Raw genomic sequence first — 22,026 nt, forward strand, 5'->3', positions numbered from 1 at the left:
TTTCATGTAATTTTTAGTAGAAAGATGTCTTTCATTTTTTTAAAAACTCTTTAGTACCCTTTACTGATGATTCTCTTCTCAAGGGTCTTTTGAGTTGGCTATTGAATTCGAGCCCAATCCTCCAATCTGTGCACACAGTTCGATAGTAATAAGAACTCTTAACATCAGGCAGTTACAAAGGGGAACAGGTTCCTATTTATTGGGTGTAATATACCAAGATGTACTTTTTGTCCATATAGTCTGTTCTTTGCCTGCCCTGCTGCCAGACTGCTATCCTGGTCACAAGGCAAGATTCTGTCATGGATCTTGCCTTACACCCAGGATGGGTTTAGCTGGGGAGGGATTTATATCACCGACCCTTCTGGTGCTGTCTTGACTTAAAAATTGGACAAAACACCACAGTCACCCCAGTTAATGTGTTTCTCTATATTTCTTCTCTTTCTTCCCTCTTACTTCTCGTCGGCTGTCAGACGGAAGCCCAGTTATTATTGGTTTCAACCACTGGGGGGGAAAAAAAGCCTAACCAGTTGTTTGTGCAGATTTGCTGACTAGTACTAAATTATCTCTACATCTTAAATATAAAATAAAGTGCTATAAACTATATCATAATTATTATTACATAATGATTATGTCATAATTATTATGACTTTACCTTTCAAAGGAAATTCCAAGATGAATTAATCATGAAAATATTTAGATAATTCCAATATACACAACAACTTTACTGGCTCCATATGTCACTGTTCACTTTATTTGATCACTTATAGGTAGTCAGTAATTCACCATAGATCATTTTAAATAATAACAAATTGCTTTAATGCCCATTGCCTTTAGTGTTCTGTGGCTGCCAGGCTAGACCTACAGCTTGCCTATCAGGCCTGGGCTTCCAAGATGCTCCAAAATTTAAATATACCCTAATAAATTACTAATGATTTGATCATTGAAATTTTAACTTCATAAGAAAGTGGAAACTATGAGAGGGACAGAACATACATCTGCTATAGCCTAATGAGACGCTTTTTCTTTCTTGCGAAAGGAATAAGCAGAAGGAAGTGTTTTTAAGGAGTGGTAGATTCACAAGAGAGGAGCTGTGAATGTTTCCCAGGCCACATAGAAAGTCTGGGAAATACAAAAATGTAAAAAGAAGAGAGTAAAAGTATCCATAATATTACTACCATAAGATAGACACCGTTAACCTTTTGTTGTAGTTCCATCCAGTCTTCTTTACATATATGCAAAGCATATTTTGATACATATGAATATGTAATTTAATTTCTATAAAATGTTTCTATTAGCTTCTGAGGTTAGATAAAATCTTCAGGGTTTAGTAGTCAAACCTCCAGTTGGTGAAACTTTATAATAATCTTTTTGCTTTTAGCTTCGTCACACTTTTGGAGTTAGGCATAGGACAGCGTGTTTACAAGCTTCTCTCACTGTTATGGAAAATGAAGAGTTATATTACTATTCATAAATAATTTTTGTTTATTCATTTTATCTTACCTGCTGTCATAAACCTTAGTCCATCCTTGGTCTGGGAACTCATATCTTATTATAATAGCCTCAAATTTCCAATTTGTCTTATAGCCTAAAAGTGAGAGTTAGGTCACCCAGACTGTACTGTGTCATCCCTCCTAACCCTTGTTGTGAGGAGTAAAGGTGTTGACCTATGTGAAGCACTTATCACTGGGCTTTACACTCAACAGGTGTCAACTGTGATGTTTCTAGTTGCTGGTGTTCGTAGTGGCTTGTTGCTCAGCCCTTTGTGGTTACTTTCCTTACATCCTTCCTTACTGCCCAAGGCTCTTCTAACATGGAGTTTATGTTCTAACATGTATCTAAGATACACAATATTGTGCACACAGGGAACATTCTGTTAGCATTATTTGGTGATACAGATTAGACTCAGAACTGAAGAATTTTGAGAGAAGATTGTTAGTATAAATCTGTCAGAATTAATAAGCGTCTCACACGGGCAGTGTGCTGAGTGTCCCAAAGCACTGTGAAGAACAGAGGCTCATGGAGATCTACTTGTGAAGACCAAGCTAAGATGTTATTATCTATGGAAACAAAAAAGGCTTATATGTGCAGTTTGTTTATAATGGATTTTTTCTTTATCTCTTTCTTTCTTTCTTATTTAATATTTCTAGTCTCTGAGGAGTAGTATGAACAGCACTGGGTGTGGAATCAAAACATCTCAACTAGATTCCAGGTTCCTCTTTTCCAAATATATGTATATATCTGGCCCTCGGATTTCCTAAAGTCTCTGTGAGGCTTAAATAAGATAAAGTATGTGCAGAACTGACACATAATAGAAGCTTAATAAATACCAGTTAGCTCCAAATCCCCACTCTTGGCACCAATGCAAAATCTCGTGAAAAAACCAAAACAAGGTTAAGTTATATGTTTGTTAAGTGTCTTGAAAATGGAAAACATTGTGTTATATTTTGTATGTATGTAACAGGTGGATATTATAGGCTTAATTTGAACTTTGCTTCACAGAGACAATATATGTAATTCAGTTGAACCAGGTTTCTTAATGACGATCTTGTGTAAAAATTAAATAGTACAGGTAAATTAACACACTGACTTTCCTTCTTGCTTTATGTCAGGTACAAAGCCTCTTTACATGTGGGCTTAAGTAAAGTTGGTAAACAGCAGATAATTCAGAGGACGGTTTAGGTCTGTATTATGTGTAATAAGGTCTGACTACTGTAAAAAGGACCCTAAAATCTTGATTCCTTGATATAATGAGTTTATTTCTTCTTCTGCAAGAAACCTGCATCAGTGTTCCTACTTGGAATCTTATGGACACCTCTCTCCAACTGGCATCTCAGGCACCAGACTCTTTCCATCTTGTGGTTCTGTTCTCCTCCAGGTCCTAGGAGTCATCTCTAGTCACTCAGCAAATGGGGAAAGAGGGAATGTGGAGGGTTGTGTGGGAAGTTGATAGCCAGACTGTTAGTGGCCTTGGTTACTTCTGCCTGTGTTCTATTGGTCATATTCAGTCACATGCTCCACCTAATTGCCCAAGAGGTTGCGAAGTGCCAAGTAGCTCAGTATCTAGGACGAAAAGGAAATGGGGTTTGGTGAAACATTTTTTTCTGCCACATGATTGTAACATGCCAAGAATAGAGTTCTCAATTGGAAAATTGTGTCATTGTAAATAGAAATAAGATTCTGTTTCATTTTCCTGCTCCTTTTTTTCACCTTATGGGATTTTCTTTCTGTCAGGTAATGGTTGAGGAATCCTTTTCATCTGATGACCCTGATTCATCTGTGACATTAACAGTTGTCCGGTCCCCGGGAGGAAAAGGAGCCGTCCAACTTCAGTGGACTGTGGATGAGACGGCTAAAGATGAGCTCAGTCCTTTGAATGGGACACTTCATTTTGAGGAGGTATAGTCAGTAGCAGGACTCCTGTAGTTTTTCTCTAATTGTCTTTATTTGATTTTCTTTTCCATAATATTACTTATAAATTCATATGAAAGTATTCAGTATGTCTGGAATTCTTTTGAAATCGTAAACATTGTGGAGAAAAATCACACACACACTAGGAGAAAACTCTAGATATCTGAAATTAAATTCTTTAGTTCAGACACTGCCTCCATCTCACCATCAAAACTACTCTTCACTCAACATTTCCTTTCCTGATTGAAGGCAAAACCAGTCAACCAAGCTAGACATCTTGTTGTCATCCTCATCTCCACCCATTCTTTAACTTTTGCATATATTTGATCCCTGAGCCTGGTCATTGTTTCTTTTTAAATACCCTTCCTTGCTGTTCCTCCTTCTCTGTCGTGGCTATGACAATCCATGCCTCCATCATCTTTCCTTGGGTAGTCTTTTAACTGATGTCTTCATTCCCTGTCTTTTCCCTTTTCTGTCCATTATCCATGCACTGATAGGGTTATCTTTCTATAAGGAATATCACGTTATGCCACCCCTTGCTTAAAACGATCCAGTGGCTTCCTGTTACCCACAGGAGAAGTCAAAGCTTCGTAACATGGCACACAAAGCCTCTTGCGAGGGAATCCTGGCTGTACTTTGCGCCTTGTCTTCCTTATTGCTTAATTTTTTGTCTTTTGTGCTTCAGTAATAACAATCTACTTATAATCCCAAGAATACTCTAGGTAGTTTCATAGCTCTCTGCTATCCAGTTGCTGTTTCTTCATCCTGTTGATCTTATGTCACCTCCTCTCTGAAGCCTTCTCTTCTGATGTTAAGTGGAGTTAAACACAGTTTTGTGTGTTATCGCTGTAGCTGTCCACATGTTGAGAAGTGTGCTTATCACAGGATTTATTAGATCAAACCACATGGAATTGCAGCTATTTGCCCATTTTGCTCTATGAAATGGCAATTTCATATGATTAAACCTAGCAGTAACTGTGTGTCTCTCCCCCTACAGGAGTGAGATATCCTTTATCTCAGATTTACAGATTACTTATATTTGAATCTCCATACCCACCTTGGAGCTGTTCATTTTTGAGCATTACACACAACCTGAGTTATTCTGATTCCTTTCTTGAGACCCAAACTTGATGTTCTGGGCATAGGTGAGGTTAAGGAGACTAGGGGACTGTATGGTATATCTCTCACTAGAGTATTGAGGGTGAGGGCAGTTTTATCTCTAGCAGGCTGATTCCTGTTATATTAGCATAAAATTATACTGAGTCGACAAAAACAATTCGGTTTTTAGATCAGAAGAATTCAGCCGATCCCAGGCAAAAATATTTTTAAAAGACCCACAACTAGTTTTATCTTGGCAAAAAACATATTGATTTCAAAGATAGTGAGAAATAGAACAACTATTGAGACAGAAAAAAAGTAAATACGAAGAAAAAAATGGATGACGAAATTTCTCCTCTACAATGAATAAAATATGAAGTTAAAAAATAGCGTGATTCAGAACCTCTATACTGAGCCAAATATTGATCGTATACCATAATAACAGAAAGACAATCTCCAACTTACAAAGACCAAGAATTTTTAAAATCTGCATACAGTTTGGAAAAATGATTGAGGTAGTGTTTCAGCCAATCAAAAAAACTGAATCAAAATAAATAATTTAAGAATGGAAAACATATTAAAATCCATGTGCATGGGCCCCAGTCACCCACAGTGATAACTTTGAGGGAAGACTAAGATCTCTTTGCTCAAGCAGTTGGTTTTTATGACTCCTGGGGTTGACTACTCTTTCCAAAATCTTGTAAAGCAGTTGTAAGTGTTGTATTTCTTTATGTCTCATAAAGAAATAAAGGTCTTCCTTTTATTAATAAAGGACCTTGGCTGGAGTATCAACCAGCTTTCCCAGGATGTGACTTTGCTGGTTTCCTGTGTCCTCTCAGCTTCCTTCTCCTTGGTCAGGTTTAATAACCAAAAGAAGCTGGGGGAAGCAGCATATAGGGCCTAATTAATCTGAGCACCGAGTTTCACTGTGAATCCAATCTAATCAGAGCCAATTAGTATTTAGTAATCAAACTCTCGACTCTTTTTCTGGAAGGAGGGATGGGGAGGTGGAGGGGAATTGGCAAGCTGATTCTAAAATATATATGGAAATGCTAAAGACCAGGAACAGTCAGAAACTCTTAAAGAACATGGGGGGTGGCCTTGCTAACCAAATTTAAGACAATATGTAGCTAAGGTAAATAATATAGGGTGACATTGGCTCTGGGATAGATAAATAGACCAAAGAGAAGAAGATGGAGAGACCATATTTATCAATCTTTTTATGGTTTTTGCTTTCATGTTTGTATAAATCTTTCCTAAATTAATAAAGATGAAGGCTGAAGGAAATTACAAACCAGAACAAACAGTAGGACTGAAGAATAAGTTAAAAAAAAACAACAAAAAATAGCCTCACAAAATAAAAATTGACAAGAAAGAAAGAACCATCAACAGAAAATATTGAAAATTTTAAGAGAATACTTTGTGCAAATCTAGGCAAATAAATTTAAACACCTCTATGAAATTGGCTCTACTAGATATATAGTAGATATAGAAAGTCTAAGCAGATGAATTTCCACAAATTAAATAGGAAAAAAAATTAAATAAGAGCGTAGAAGCTCCCCAGGTGGTTTTCCAAACGAATTTGACCAAACATTTAAAGGTCAGGTAATCCCAATACTACATGATCTGTGTCTTTTTTTTTTTTTTTTTTTTTTGGATTCTCTCGACCTTTCTTCAGAGCTTTCAACACCAAACAACACAAGAAGCAAATACTTTCTTTTTCTTTCAGTCTTCTGTTAGATGATTAAGAAATTAATCAGCGATGCTCTCTGGCAATTTATTCACTTAGAATAAATGAATATTTGGCCACTTAGACATTCTGCCACCATTCTTGAGATGGTGGTTACTCTAATGGCATTAATGATCTCAAGCCAGATGTCGCAGATATTTCATCTGCTCATTGCTCAGATTCTGATAAGTGATGGTTCAAGAAGCGTGTAGGTTGCATGCCTTAGCCATGACCTGAAAACATCTCATCTGACATGAGAATTATTTAGAAATTCCTCTGTAATTTATATAAATTTATGTATGTTCCTTAGTAATAAGGAGCCATAATTTCCCAGTTACCACATTGTAATTGCTAGGTCCACTTCCCAGATGATTGGAAAGATTTTCTGGTTTTAATCAGGACATTCATACCAAAATGGCAGATAGTCTGATCTTTTCCCCCAAGGGATAGGCCATCCTTTTTCAGAGTACTGCGTCAGGGGGATAAGTTTGTAGATCACTCTAGATATGACCCTCTCCACCTAGTTCTTTGGTCACCAACCTGGTGTGTTTCGTGTACAACTGCATAACAGCTTCATTGTTCTTGTATACGCAGCTCTGACATACACATATCTCCATTCACGAATGGTTTTGTAGCTAAGACTCACAATCCAGAGCCTCTAATTCACAATACACAGAGAGTAAAAAGGATAGGAGTGATTCATTGCATCCCAGAAATTATAGATTTTCCGTGAGTACATTTAATAAGGTCAGAGGCAGGAAGTATACATTTTCTAGAAGCTCTCATAAAATTTTTCAGTACAGATATTGTAACATAGAAATAAGAAATATGAAGAGAGAACAGCTTGAGTGAAGAGATAAAATAATGCTTTTTAATATTAGAAATATCAAACAAAAGATACAATTGCAAAACTAAGATGTACATAAGAAGCTACAAAGAGCAGAATTCAAACTGCAGAAAATTAATCAGTGATGCATAGGACGCATTGGAGTTGTTTTATCAGCATACAGAGGGAAGGTAAAGAGAAAAATGGTGTCTGTCATGGTTATGTCTCAGTATTGATCTAGTTGTCCTCTGTATATTTGCTTTTCTCTATTCCTTCTCTTCCAGCCTACACTGGGAACAATAAATGTTCCAAGAAAATACTGAGCTAAGTGTAAGACAAGGGAGGGAAGGAATAATAGAGAGCGCTCTCGAGATCAGCAGCTGTGCAAGGAATGGGAAGGAAGCAGGAATGGGTAGAGGCAAAGGGTCGAATAGCGAGTAGAAAGATAACCTCTTTAAATGTTAAACCTGTGACCTTGGTCTGTTTACATCAGGCTGTGACTGTTTAGCTCTCTTTAAGAGACTGAATTTTCAATGGTCGCAAATTTTCAATAAATTTAGAGGTTGTGTTAAATTCCCCTCCCTTCTTCCTATTAAGAATCTAAATGGGATTTATGGTCAGAGCTATTTTTTATATAGTAATTCTCTCTAGAAGCAACCCATAATTCTAGGGGACAAAAAGGACACTTTAAAAAATGCTTATGGACACAAACATTATTCTGCTAATGAGAACATTCAAAATTTGGCATTGGTCAATCTGGAACATTTATTATTCCTCTCATTTGATGTAGACTGAGTCCCGGAAGACCATCGTATTGCACACACTTCAAGACATCGTGTTGGAGGAGGACAAGCGTTTCACCATTCAGCTGCTATCAATTGATGAGGTAGAAATATCTCCAGTGAAAGGTAAGAGAAGTTCACATTTTTGGAAATTAAAAAGTACATTCTCAGAAAAATGTAATCAAATAATCAAGTTACAAAGATAAATAATATTAGGTTTTATAATTCCTAAAATGTTTGCTAAAACATAAAGATGTCATTTCCCACCTATATTACAGCTAAAGAATTTTTAAAAGTAAAATTATACTACTCAATGTTGGTAAGGTTATATGTCAAAGATTTCCTACAACTTAGCTGTGTGGTTTTTTAAAAATAAAGGTGTTTATTTTAGCAATGTTTATAAAATAAAATATGGAAGCTTCCTAAAGGATCCAACAGTAGGAGACTGGTTCAGTATAACAGAATACTATGCAACTGTTCAAAAGGATGTGGCAGAAAAAGCCTTAATTATATTAAAATTAAGAACCCTTAATTACATAGATAATTGTTATGTTAATAAAGCAGGCTTCATAATAACATATTCAATGTAATCCTATTTTTGTCATATGCATGTCATAAATATGTTTGGAGTTATTTACTTGAAATGTTGATAGTGATTTCTGATTACCCATATTTTCTACACATATTTACAATGATCACATATTACTTTTGTAATAAAATGTTATTTTAAAACTTAGTATATTATTATGCCTATTTCAGCCTATCTATGCCTATTTTCATCTGAAAGGAATTACTTAGATATTTTGACATTTCAGAAACAGGCATCATAATTCTCATTTGCCTATGGTCCATATGGAGAGAAAGGATTAATGATTCTAGTTTAGGTTTCATTGTGGTACAAACAATCACAACCATAGAAAATGGCCCAGAAACTTTGGTATGAAAACTTAGTTACTGTTATATGCCTTTTTTTGCCACCAGTAACTTCATCCTGTGGATCTGTGGCCAAATTCTGTGGCCAGGGAAATTCTCAAAATTGTAGAGAGTATCACTTTTATGTACCTAGAGTGGTTATTCTTTCTACATTTTTGTCTAGAGTACTTTCCAACAAGCCTGTGAGGGAATCATATCATTGCACTATATTCTTCCAGAAGGCTTAAGTTAGCTTAGTTATCTATATCATGTTAGAATATATGTCAGGGCTGATGTATATAGACTAACTAGACACAAGAACAAGAATATACCAGTGGATCATGATAAGTTGTTCATCAATATAAAAAAATTCATAATATATTTCTAATTGTGACATACTTGCACGTGACAAACCACTCTTGGTTCCATTAATCTATTACCAAATAAAGTGAAAGTACAGTAATCCAGTTCTTTTTTTTCATGAAATCTTAATGTCTGCTTTTGGAAACATTTTTCTTCAAGTTACTGCTAAATTATAATAAGAATACTCAAATTACTTGATATTGTTTTAATTTCCATTTTAGTAGGAATATTTGACACATTTTCATAAATGCTTATAGGCAAATAGTAGAGTCATAAAATTAAAAATAAAAAAGTGCCTACAAGAATTCTTACTTTTGCCACATAGATGTAGCCATATGGCCAATTGTAGTGAGCTGCGAAGTGGTTACTGTAGAAGTGAATTAATACAAATGGTAGAGGAGTACTTGCTTATCATGGAGTGAGAGTGGAATTATTGCCCACTTTCTCCTGCTCTTTCATTAAAATGTGACCTTGGGCAAGTTATTTGCCCCCTTGTCTTCAAGGGGATGCGGCCTCAGCGTGTTTAAACGTCTTCATTGATAAAATGAGGATAATGTTAGTACCTAACTTATATGACTGTGAGGAGGATTAACTTGTAAGATTAATATATGTGAACCTTTGAGAATATTTCCAGGCATATACTAGATGATACGTGTGTTTGCTACATAAGTTGTATATATATATCATCTTCAATGTAGGTAGCGCATCCATAATCATTCAGGGAGATAAGGGAGCGTCGGGAGAAGTTGGGATAGCTCCATCATCTAGGCACGTCCTCATAGGGGAACCCGCAGCAAAATACAATGGTACTGCTATCATCAGGTAAGGGCTTCGTGATTTTTCTTTGCCTGGATGAGGGTTTTGAAGTTTTATTTAAATAATTAGTGTTTTTATGCCTTAAATCATTTTTCTCAATACATATTCTTCAAGCATTGTCATTTTTTTTTTTTTAATTTTTATTTATTTATTTTTCCCCCAAAGCCCCAGTAGATAGTTGTATGTCATAGTTGCACATCCTTCTAGTTGCTGTATGTGGGATGCGGCCTCAGCATGGCCGGAGAAGCGGTGCGTCGGTGCGCGCCCGGGATCCGAACCCGGGTCGCCAGCATTGGAGCGCACGCACTTAACCGCTAAGCCACGGGGCCGGCCCAAGCATTGTCATTTTATATATTGGTAACATCCTCTGGATAGTAGAAGAAACTTTTGGTAGAAATGGAAGACATATCCTGAGCTATCTGCAAGTTAGATCATGACGAGGTTTCTGACTGTTTCTTGGGTGATTTTCACAACTCGTGCCAAGGAAAGCACGTTGAGTTGACCTCAGGAGATCTGTGCTTTTGGCCCTGTTATGTCACTAACCATGTAAAATAAGAGAGTTATGTCATCTCTGTTAGCTTGTGTGTCTCTGCGACAAAGTCATTCCTTAGAAAATCATCTGGATAAAATATTTTATGATTCTAAGTGTTCTAAAATTAGGGTCTGTTATATAACTCAAGTAGTATGCTCATAGGCAACTTTGTTTACTACATATTTTCTCATGAGGAATGGGACAGCCGCTGTCAATGAAGTAGCTGAATTTGAGATAAAATTTTATCTTTTTGGTAGTTTTTCCGTTAGCATTGCATGTGTGAAGTGTTTACTGTTCTTTAGAGAAGTTTGTTAGGCTATTCATACCTTGTACCTTGTGTATTAAGTGAAAAGTCTATATGTACTTTTTTTTATTCCTTTAAACCTTCCACTTTGAGTGTTCAGCTTTTGTCAGTATTCTTGTCAAGCAGATTTACACAAGCTCAGTACTTTGCGTGTTACTATCTTGGACTTTTAAGACTTTTCTTTTGTTTAGGAGTTTATAGATAAGATTATTTAAATGCATGATGTTCTTGAAATAAGTGAAAATTGTTTATTGCTGAAAGACACAGCAAATATTTAGGGAAAGTTCTTTTGATAAAAATTTATTGAATATATGCTTATGTATTGTGTAGCCTCATTCGTGGCCCAGTGATTCTGGGCGAGGTCACAGTGTACTGGAGGATATTCCCTCCTTCTGTGGGGAAATTTGCTGAAACATCGGGAAAACTGACAATGCGAGATGGACAGTCTGCGGCAATTGTAGTGATACAGGTATCAGTGTTCCTGCTTTCTGTTGTGCATGTCACTCTGTGTGTGTGTGTGTGTGTGTGTGTGTGTGTGGTTGGGGGGTGGCATGGTGGGAGTTAACATCCCACAGTTCGTTATTGTTGCTTGCATGATAGATATTTTTCTTTAAATGTTACAAATTCTGCTGCTAAAGGCTCTTTTTGTTCCCCTCCAGGCTTTGAATGATGACGTTCCTGAGGAAAAGCGTTTTTATGAGTTTCAGCTCACTGGAGTCAGTGAGGGCGGAAGACTGAGCAAGTCCAGCCGCACCGCCAACGTCACCCTGGTGGCCAGTGACTCTCCCTATGGCCGATTCGCCTTCTCACATGAGCAGCTTCGAGTGCCAGAAGCAGCACAAAGGGTAGCGTGTGAAGTGCTTTGAAATCTTAAATATCATTTTTGTTTTTTATATTGTGAGTGATCTTTAAAATGTGTTTCCTTGGTCATATTCCGAAGTTTTCACAAACCAATTCACTTGCACTTACCATTTATATACTTTTATAAGTTTATATAGAATTTCAACATAAGCCTGGTAAATAGAATCTGGTAGATTAATCATCCAAATCAAATAAATGCTGCTTCTTGTGTAGGTTAACGTCACCGTCCTTCGCTCTGGCGGATCCTCCGGCCCCGTGAGACTGTGGTATGAGACGATGAGCGGGACAGCCGAGGCGGGCCTGGACTTCATCCCTGCCTCCGGGGAGCTCCTCTTTGAAGCCAGGGAGGTGGCGAAAAGCGTGCATGTTGAGATACTTGATGATGGCCTTCCTGAAGGCCCTGAGGAATTTTCTCTCGTGATTACCAAGGTGGAACTTCTGGGAAGGTAAAGTAAAAAAAAAATTAGGAAAATTGAGAAACAGAAAGAGAGAGAGAGAAAGAGTAAAGGCCGTGTTGTGTGGGGATTAATACTGAACTGTAAAACTCTTCTTTCCCTGCCCTTTTCTCAGATTTATGTGACATTAGAACAAGGCATGGTAGAGAAATTTATGACAAAGACTAACTGTTAATTATGCAGTGTTCCAAGCTATAATTTTCTTTTTCTTGAAAGTAGAAAGTATGTCTTTCTGTTGTGTGAATTCTCTCTGGGCAGCCAGAGAATTAAACATGATGTGGGCTTGTAGTAATTCGGGGAGGAAATAGAGTAATTGTTCTCTAGGTCAAAAGTCAGCTGGGGTGGTTGAATTTGCTTCCCCCATCTGTATCTCCATACCAGTGAAAGGGCTGGGGTGAGAGATGTCTTTCTTTGGTATCTCTAAAGGCTGTCTTGTCCTCTCTGTGGGTGAATGAGGTAGATGCTTGCCGGATAGCAGTTCTAATGTGGGGAAGAAATTTGAGTCGAAGATAGTCAGCCATTAATGTGCACCGTGTTTTCACTGAAGATCCAGAATTAACCATATTGAGGCCCTCTCATCTCTGATTTAGCGGGATCAGACTTGGTTAACAAGGCCAGAAAGCGCCTTTGGCACACTGAGGTGCGCACAGGTGGGGTAGACCTAGGAGCACCTCTGCATTCCCAGCTTTTGCCAAACCTTCAACTAGAATCATGTTTGCATTTATACAAGTCCTAAGGGATTTTTCTTGTCGTGAAAATGTTTTTGCATTTGTTATATAAATGCCATGCTTTAAAAGCTTTTTTTAACTAAAACATTTCACTGAGTGACTTAGGTAGAGTGTATATCATTCCACCTGAAAAAAAATACTGTGGGCTCGTATACACTTCAAATCTTCAATTTCCCAGAAATGATTCTGTGTCTGGCTATGGGAATGAATTTGTACTTATAGTAAATGTGTTAAAATCTGAACCGGTCACTATTTTAATTAAATAGGTGAAATTTGGTAAAAGTAACTCATTAAATGTGAGAACATATCTGTGTAATTGAAGCATTTGCCCTCTCTCCTACCCTTCAAAAAAGCAGTTCCTACTTAAGTTTAATTCCGGAGAAATAAGTTTTGCCTTCCAGATAAATTTCTAGGCTTCTTTTGATCTGAAAAGGAAAATAGTATAAACCCATTTTGCCTAGTTGCTAGAAAATTGACTGCTCTGGTATTCAGTTGTGGTCATCAGCTTATCTACAACCCATCTCAAACTGCTGATAAAAATTCCTCTTCTCATTTAATGTTTTAATCCTTAGTTTTCTAATTTCACCTTACACGTGATCTTATTAACCAGCTTTCAACTTTTTGAAACTTGGTAGGGTAAAAATACCAGGTAAATAGAATTTGGGAATTGCAGGAAGGACTAAAATGGTTGAGTGCCAGTTTTTAGCTTCAGGAATTAAAGTGATATAAAACTCTGGAAGTCAAAATTTTTTTTATGGGAATAATATCAATCTAAAAAAAAAGGAAACTTCCTTTGCATAAATATGTCATTAGACAAGTAAACTATCATCTACATTAAAGAATAGAGGCGTTGATTGTAATTGGTTTCCACAGATATTAAAATATTTTCTTGAATCTTGAAGGTTTAGCTTGAAATTTCTTTAGTGGCACATTGTTCATTATTTCTTTAAAGTAACCCTCTCACCCGAGCACTGTGAGTCTCTGGCCCAGCTGGTTTCCATCTTTGAGTGGCGACAGTTTAATGTACATCCCCTTGTTCATTCCATGACTGTAGCATGGCTCAGCTGTGCATTCCTAGCCCCAGAGGTTCCTTTTACAACTTCCCGATTTCCTAATAGTTTTATTATCTTCCCATTGCCTAAGTTTAATAACTTTACATTAGCTTTGGTTTCATGCAGGCAGTGATAATTGGGAGCAACACAGAAATCTGTTTCAAACATCATTTTAGAAGGAAAAAAGGCGTATTTTAGTGTTAGAGATCTTTAAAAAGATTAAAATGCTTAATAGGACTAAGTTATAGGAGCTAAGAGGACTCTTCAATTCATGCTAAGCAATTATGTACTGATTTTATTTTATTTTTTATGACTTTGCAAGAGGGTATGATTTTACCATCCAAGAAAATGGACTTCAGGTAGATCAGCCTCCTGAAATAGGAAACATCTCCATTGTCCAAATCATAATAATGAAAAATGATAACGCAGAGGGCATCATTGAATTTGACCCAAGGTATACTGCCTTCGAAGGTAGGTTCAGTAACATTACTTATCAATTTACCACCACTTTCTGAATTACAGAGTACCTGAGCGTGACGTCAGTTCAAATTCCCATACATACATTTTCTTGGTTTGGTGTGTGTGTGTGTGCGCACTTGTGTGTGTATATACACACATACATATACACCTTTATGTGTATTTGTATATGCCTTTATATATATTTATATATTTATTTTAAAAATATATTTTGAGTTACCTTTGGGCAGTCTTGAACCTTACTTGTGTATGTCAAAGCTGAATAGTTAGGAATGACAGAACTTAGAAAAATTATGTTTAACCTTAGGATTATTGAAATTGTTTATATTTCAAACATTTTTATGAGTATCTTTCTAATTTATGCAGTACTTAATTTCCTTTATGATGAGAAATCAGTGAATATTCTCTTTCTAATAAAGGGTCATTTATTTGTATGTGGCATATAGAGGAAGAATGCCTATGCTAATGATTATGATAGGTTATTTAAATTCTAACTTATACTGGTGACTATAACTTTCAACTTGTGACAAACTATACTCCTAAAAAAATAAGTCATGAAATTTTCACTAATCATTTTTTTGGAGTGGTAAAGGAACTATGGAAAAATTGAGTGCTTGCATTGTACCATTATATTTAATTGCCAATTTAATTAAAGTTAGTTGCTTTGTCTGGCGTACCAGTTAATTCCAGATTCCCCTTACAGTGGAGGAAGATGTCGGGATGATTGCAATCCCAGTGGTGAGGCTGCACGGGACTTACGGCCGTGTGACAGCTGATTTCATCTCTCAGAGCGCCTCTGCGGTTCCTGGAGGTGTCGATTACATACTGCATGGCAGTTCAGTCACCTTTCAGCATGGGCAGAGCTTAAGTTTTATAAATATCTCCATCATTGATGACAATGAAAGGTAATACTATTTAGTGATGTCGGAAATAATATGGGCATACATAAAGCATGAATACTGTGCTCCACTTCTTACCTATACTTTGCACTGATGATAGAATTTTAGATTATACAAGTGCCCACTGAGAAACAAGAGAGAAACTTTAGGGGTGCTGGGATAGGGAAGAAGGGATTGGGAGACCACTGTGGATTGTATATGTCACTTTTTTCAAATAGAGGAAATAATTTTTGTTCCTTTAGATTTGAAAAGTCTAATCAGAATCTGGAAACATCCTGCCCTTAACTTCTTCAATGCATTACGCAACTAAAAAGAGGGGAGGAAAGTCTAATAACTATCCCAGATTGTATAATATTGAAGTTGATCATTCATGATTTTAGCTAAGTACCCTCGTCTTTCCACTTGATGCGTGACTACTGTGCCTTGAATATGTATGACCAATTTGGAAAATGACTAGTTATTTGGATTTTAGAAGCATTTTAATATTGTTTAGATTCACAGAATTGCTCCTTCTTGCTATGCAGTGAATTTGCAGAGCCCATTGAAATTCTGCTGGTTGGAGCTACTGGTGGAGCGGTCCTTGGGCGCCACCTAGTGAGCAGAGTCATGATAGACAAGAGTGACTCTCCCTTTGGCGTTGTAAGATTTCTCAATCAAAGCAAAATTTCTGTTCCTAATCCCAATTCCACAATGATTTTATCCTTGGTGCTGGAGCGGACTGGAGGACTCTTGGGAGAGATTCAGGTAGAGTTATTCTTCCTATGATTTTATTTTATTTTATTTTTTAGATTTTATGTATTTATTTATTTTCCCCCCAAAGCCCCAGTAGACAGTTGTATGTCATAGCTGCACATCCTTCTAGTTGCTGTATGTGGGACGCGGCCTCAGCATGGCTGGAGAAGCGGTGCGTTGGTGCTCGCCCAGGATCCAAACCCGGGCCGCCAGCAGCGGTGCGCGCACACTTAACCGCTAAGCCACGGGGCCGGCCCCTTTCCTATGATTTTAAAAAAAAATTGTTGCTAGATTGAGTTTGGTGTTGGATTTTCTTATTCCTCAAATATATTCATTTATTTATTCACAATCAATAATATTTATTAATTACCTAGTAAGTGTAAAGTAGCTTCCAGGTCCTAGGAAGTACATAAAAATATATGAGGCATACAGCTGTCCTCAGGGAACTCTTGAGAGCAAGTTAGAAATTAAATGAAGGATCCTGGTAAACTGCTCTAACTCAACAAGTATTTGTTGAAAGCTTTCCGTGTGCCAGACCCTGTTCTGGGCACTGAGAACACACTGGTGAACAAGACAGACCTTGTCTCCGTTCTCATCGAGTTTTCAGGACAATAAACAAAAGAATAAAAAGAAAACATTACCCTGCAGAAATATAAAATCAAGAGACTCAATCGTGAGTGACCTGCTGGCTACTCTTGATTGGATGGTGAGGGTGTGATATTTAAGCTGAAAGCTGGATGAGGAGGAAGAGGTGGCCATGTAAGTGTTAGAGGGATGAGCATTTGGGCAGATCTGCGAGCCTGGCATGTTTGAGGTGTGGGGCGGTCCGTGTGGTGGGGCCTGGAGGTGTGGCGGGAACAGCACAAGATAGATTAGAGGGGTCAGTAGGTGTTTGTTCACAGAGAACCTCCTAAAACAGGTTAAAGATTTTATGCTAAGTGCAAATATGATGCCAGTGGAGAGTTTTAAGCAGGGGAATGATGTCAGTGTCACTGGGTTGTCATTTTAAGCAGCTCACTTATGACTGCCGTGGGGAAAATGCACAGCTTAGACAAGGGTGGAGATGGAGGTGGCCGGAAGTGAATAGACACTGAGTATGTTTTGGAGGAGAAACTCATGGCACTAGCAGGGGCCGAGAGAAAGAGAGGAATCGAGGATAATAGCTAGAATTTTAGTTTGAGCAGCTGGTTAAATTGTAGTGCTGTTCCCTGAGATGCAGAAGCTTGGGGGAAAATCAGGAGTTCTGTTTTGGCGGTGTTAATTGCCTGACGTCCAGTGGAGGGGTCAGGTAGGAAGGGGGCTGTGCGAGTGTGGGTTGTCGGGAGGGTCGGGGCTGCAGACACAGATTCAGAAGGTATTGACACGGTTTGAAACTGTGGGGCCTAAGGAATATAGATAGAGATGTGAAGGATACAGAACCAAGCCTCGGGCTCCCAGTGTTTAGGGATCTGAGGAGGCAGAGCCAGCAAAGAAGATTGAGAAGTAAGGAGAGAGGAAAGCTGGGAAAGTATGCTTCATGTAAGTTATCACGTAAGCCAAGGAAGACAGGGCACAGTGTTTCAAGGAAAAGGAGGTGTTCAGCTGTGTCCAGTGCTGAGGAAAGATAAAGGAAGCAAAGAGAAGTGCCCAGTTTTATTTCTTCACGGATATGAAAAGTATACAATTAGAAATTATAGAAACTTGAAAAAAGGCATTTATTATAACATAAAAATTTTATTTCTTATAACTATTTATGAAATTTTCTGTTCATTTTATACTAGGAATTTATTTTAAGTATATTTAAAAGAGGTTGCACACCCAGCAGACTTTTCACATAGTTTTATTGTCTTACTCAAATAGGTCTTTTTTTGTTTGTTTGGTTTTTTTTGCTGAGGAAGATTCGCCTTGAGTTAACATCTGTGCCAATCTTACTCTCTTTTTTGTATGTGGGACACCGCCACAGTGTGGCTGGTGAGTGGAGTAGGTCCACAGCCGGGATCCAAACCTGTGAACCCAGGCCGCCAAAGTGGAGCACGCAGAACTTGAACCACTCGGCCATGGGGCCAGGCCTGCAAATGGGTTTTGGTTGACAGAACCTGTACACACAGCAAGACAGTGTTCTACTCATATATTTAAAAATCTTTTATATTTATATTTGTTTATATTTATATTTAAATATGTATATATTTAAATATATATTTAATATGTATATAACACACATATATATTTAAATATCTATATATTTAAATATAAATATATACATATATATAACATATATATATTTTTACATATGTACTTTTATATTCTTCGTATCTTGTGGTGATGACAAATGACCAGGTATTCAGATTTCTCTTTTCTTAATGTTAGGCATTGTTATCCATGAAAACTGGTATTCTGTGGGTCTTCAGTTTATATTTGCAAATATCATTATTTTAAAAAACATGAGTTGATAACATAGGAATTTGCTGGAGCAATTCTAGAACAATTTTAATACATATGTATATTTTTTTTCCTAATATTACATAGCCTGCAAAGTAATTCTTTGTTTAAAACTGATAATCTCTATTAAAAAACAAACACCTTGCAGGTGAACTGGGAGATCATAGGACCCAATTCTCAGGAAGCCTTACCACCGCAGAACAGAGACATTGCAGACCCAGTGAATGGGTCCTTCTATTTTGGAGAGGGAGAAGGTGGAGTGAGAACCATACATCTGACCATCTACCCTCATGAAGAAATTGAAGTTGAAAAGACTTTCATTATTAAACTTAAACTTATGAAAGGAGAAGCTAAATTAGATTCCAGAGCTCAAGATATTACATTAACAGTAAGTCTGACTTTATTTTTCCCACAAAATTTTGGGTTCAAAGGATTTATTAGAAAATACATGTACATTTGTTGAAACTCTATGGGCTTATGATGAATTAAAAGTTATAAAACCAAATGAAGTCATAATAATTCCTATGAGTCAGACTTGCTGCTTGTTAGATTAATTTATTATATACCCTGATTATTGCTAATTTTTTTTTAAACAAGGCTTTAATATAGTGATAAATACTTATTTTGCACTCTGAGAAAATTTGGTGTTTTTAGAATATTTGGCACTTTTAGAGAAGAGGTATGTGTTGTATCAACCAAAACGTTGGTTATCTTTGCCATCAAAGTACATAAAAGTTATTAACTAGTAACAAGTTAGATTGTTAGAAGGAAGAATGGTACTTGTTCAGTTATCACAGTGATGTATTGGATCAGATCTTAATTCTGCATATTTGATATGAACCACCCAGTCCATCAGGGGCAGAAAGTACTGGGGACCAAGACTACTGAAAACAGTGCAGAGGGGTGCACTTCTTTTTAAGTTTGGAAAATACACCTGTTTGGGGTGTGTAGCAGTCAGATTTCTCCAGAGAAACAGAGAGAGAGAGAGAGATTGATTTTAAGTAATTGGCTCATATGATTGTGGGGGCTGACAAATCTAAATTCATCAAGCAGGCTGGCAGGCAGGAGACTCAGGAAAGAATTGAAGTTGCTGTCTTGAGTCTGAATTTTGTGGGCAGACCAGCAGGCTGGAAACTCAAGCAGGATTCCTAATTTGCAGTCTTGAGGCAGGATTCTTTTTTCTCTGGGAAACCTCCTTTTTTGCTCTTAAGGCCTTCAATTGATGGGACGAGGCCTACCCACAATATCAAGGGTAATCTCTTTTACTTAAAGTTAGCTAATTGCAAATATTAATCACATCTACAAAATACCTTCATAGCAACCTCCAGACTAGTGTTTGACCAAACAATTGAGCACTGTAGCCTCGCCAAGTTGACACATAAAATTAACCATCATGGGGCCTTTGGCCTCTCTCCACATTGTATCACAATCAGTAGAAAGAAGTTAGCTAAAATTAACTGGGTAAATGAAGCGAACATGAGGCAAGTAAGGCTAAATTCAGGCATCAGAGGACTGTTCTTTTGAGATTCTACAAATTGTAGTTTTCTGGACACTTATTCCCGTTATCCTTGGGGAATATGAACCTACTTGTTTTAGAAAACAGTCAGCATAGTAAAGAAGGTTTTAGGTGTTTAAAAATCAGTAGCTAGGTAGATTATATTCAAGTATTATTTCTATGTTTCTTTCATTTCTTCAGCTTATTTGTGTATTGATATGTTAGATACTATAATTTCAGTGATAGTTGTTATATATGTTTTTCATTCTCCTCTCTGTTTCTATTTTTAGATACAAAAGTTTGGTGATCCAAATGGAGTTGTTCAATTTGCTCCTGAGTCTTTATCTGAAAAGACCTATTTGGAGCCATCGGCTCTGGAAGGGCCCCTGACCATTACTTTCTTTGTCGAAAGAGTCAAGGGCATTTCTGGAGAGATTACGGTATCATTTTTCATTTGATTTTTAAGTAGAGTAACTATTTGCCGGACAAATGTGGTTGTGAAGAACAGAGAAACTGCGTGTTCTAGTTAAAGGTTTTGATAAACTCAAGTGACGTGAGTTTTCGGAGAAGCTGAGAAGGTTCATTTAAGCACCCTTGGGCTCTCCAGCCAGCATCAACCTCTAGTCGTCTCTCTAAATTCAGTTACAATTAGATTAAAAAGATCTTCCTCACACTTAATCATGAAGAGTATGACTCAACTGTTTTGTATTTTCTTGTTTGCTGTAACATGAAGCGTTTCCTACTTATGTCTCTCAATGATTTTTGTAAAATGTTTAATATATTTTTCAGGGATTTATTTCTCAATATAATTTTTCCATTTAGTAACTGATTTTTAAAAGGTTGCATTTGTGTGTGTATTGATATAGAACATTTGAGGATGTTCTTATAAATCCTCAGGACATTCGTCTAACAGATCAAGGTTATTTGTTTGCTACCAAAACATATTTTGTGAAATTTCTCTATGAACTTACCTCTTTTCCTATACTGGAGATCAACTGGTACGTCTTCAGCTGAAAATCTGGACTCCAAAAATTCTTGAAAAATAATTCTTAATTCTTGAAATTTTATAGATATTCCTTTTTTGTTAAAAGCAAACAAAACACATTCCAATATGAAGTATCAGATTATCTACTCACTTTTTACCTTCCAATATTGTCTATGGTTCACTATTGAATATATTTGTGGAACTGGCATTTTAAAGTTAACTTGCTTCTCTTTATCTCTTCAAATTATGCTATTATTTCAGAAGTAGGTGAAATGAGATTTTGTAATCTTGTCCTGCAAATTGCATACGACAGCCTGAAAGAGTTAATGTATTTCGTGATTCTAGTGTCGTTCCTCCATACTTTCTATGCTATTTGGAGAGTTTAGCTTTGAATATGATGATGCACAATTAAAATTTATTTTTTCTATATTGTAAAGGAAAACATAACTTAAAGGATTTGGATTCAATATACTGAATTATATCACTGGGTTGAATTTTTTCCTTTTATTTTAGGTTTTCTGGGAAATAAGTAGTGAGTTTGATATTACCGGAGACTTTCTTTCTACAAAAGGATTTTTCACAATAGCTGATGGAGCGAGTGCGGTGAGCTTTGATGTTCATTTGCTGCCAGATGAGGTACCTGAGGTAGAGGAAGATTATGTGATCCAGCTTGTTTCTGCAGAGGGAGGAGCAGAACTGGATCCGGAAAAGTGCATCGCACGGTTCTCTGTTTCTGCGAATGATGACCCACATGGAGTATTTGCTCTGTATTCAGATCACCAGTCGATACTTATTGGGCAGGACCTCAGTAGATTCATTCAAATTAATGTAACCCGGCTTGCTGGAACATTTGGAGATGTGGCTGTTGGATTTCAAATATCATATGATCAAAAGGAGCAGCCAATTGTTACTGAAAGTGCAGAGAGGCAGCTGGTGGTCAAAGATGGTGCCAGATATAAAGTGGACATGGTGCCAGTAAAGAGTCAGGTTTGTAGCATTTTTTTAGTTTCCTGATCTTTCCAATAAAATCCCTTCAGGAGAGCCCTTGTTTATCTCATGATCAGTTTAAAATCTTATTCAGATATTTAAATGTAAGCATGAAAAATGCCATAGAAATGCATAGTAATTATTGGATAATACATTTGAAGATTATA

At 37.0% G+C, this 22,026-nt stretch overlaps 1 protein-coding gene across 1 annotated transcript in view; it reads left to right on the forward strand.

Annotated features, from left to right (window-relative positions):
* ADGRV1 (adhesion G protein-coupled receptor V1) overlaps window positions 1-22,026 on the forward strand; it is a 521,379-nt gene that overhangs the window by 176,092 nt on the left and 323,261 nt on the right. Inside the window, exons 59-70 of the mRNA XM_058528960.1 lie at window positions 3,232-3,396; window positions 7,852-7,969; window positions 9,817-9,940; window positions 11,101-11,239; window positions 11,430-11,615; window positions 11,845-12,077; window positions 14,189-14,337; window positions 15,047-15,248; window positions 15,767-15,986; window positions 18,541-18,780; window positions 20,178-20,327; window positions 21,386-21,859. Of these exons, the coding sequence (XP_058384943.1) occupies window positions 3,232-3,396; window positions 7,852-7,969; window positions 9,817-9,940; window positions 11,101-11,239; window positions 11,430-11,615; window positions 11,845-12,077; window positions 14,189-14,337; window positions 15,047-15,248; window positions 15,767-15,986; window positions 18,541-18,780; window positions 20,178-20,327; window positions 21,386-21,859 (2,400 nt within the window). The remainder of the gene's footprint in view (window positions 1-3,231; window positions 3,397-7,851; window positions 7,970-9,816; window positions 9,941-11,100; window positions 11,240-11,429; window positions 11,616-11,844; window positions 12,078-14,188; window positions 14,338-15,046; window positions 15,249-15,766; window positions 15,987-18,540; window positions 18,781-20,177; window positions 20,328-21,385; window positions 21,860-22,026) is intronic.

Source organism: Diceros bicornis, chromosome 1 (genome assembly GCF_020826845.1).
Source record: "Diceros bicornis minor isolate mBicDic1 chromosome 1, mDicBic1.mat.cur, whole genome shotgun sequence".
NCBI classification, from domain to species: domain Eukaryota; kingdom Metazoa; phylum Chordata; class Mammalia; order Perissodactyla; family Rhinocerotidae; genus Diceros; species Diceros bicornis.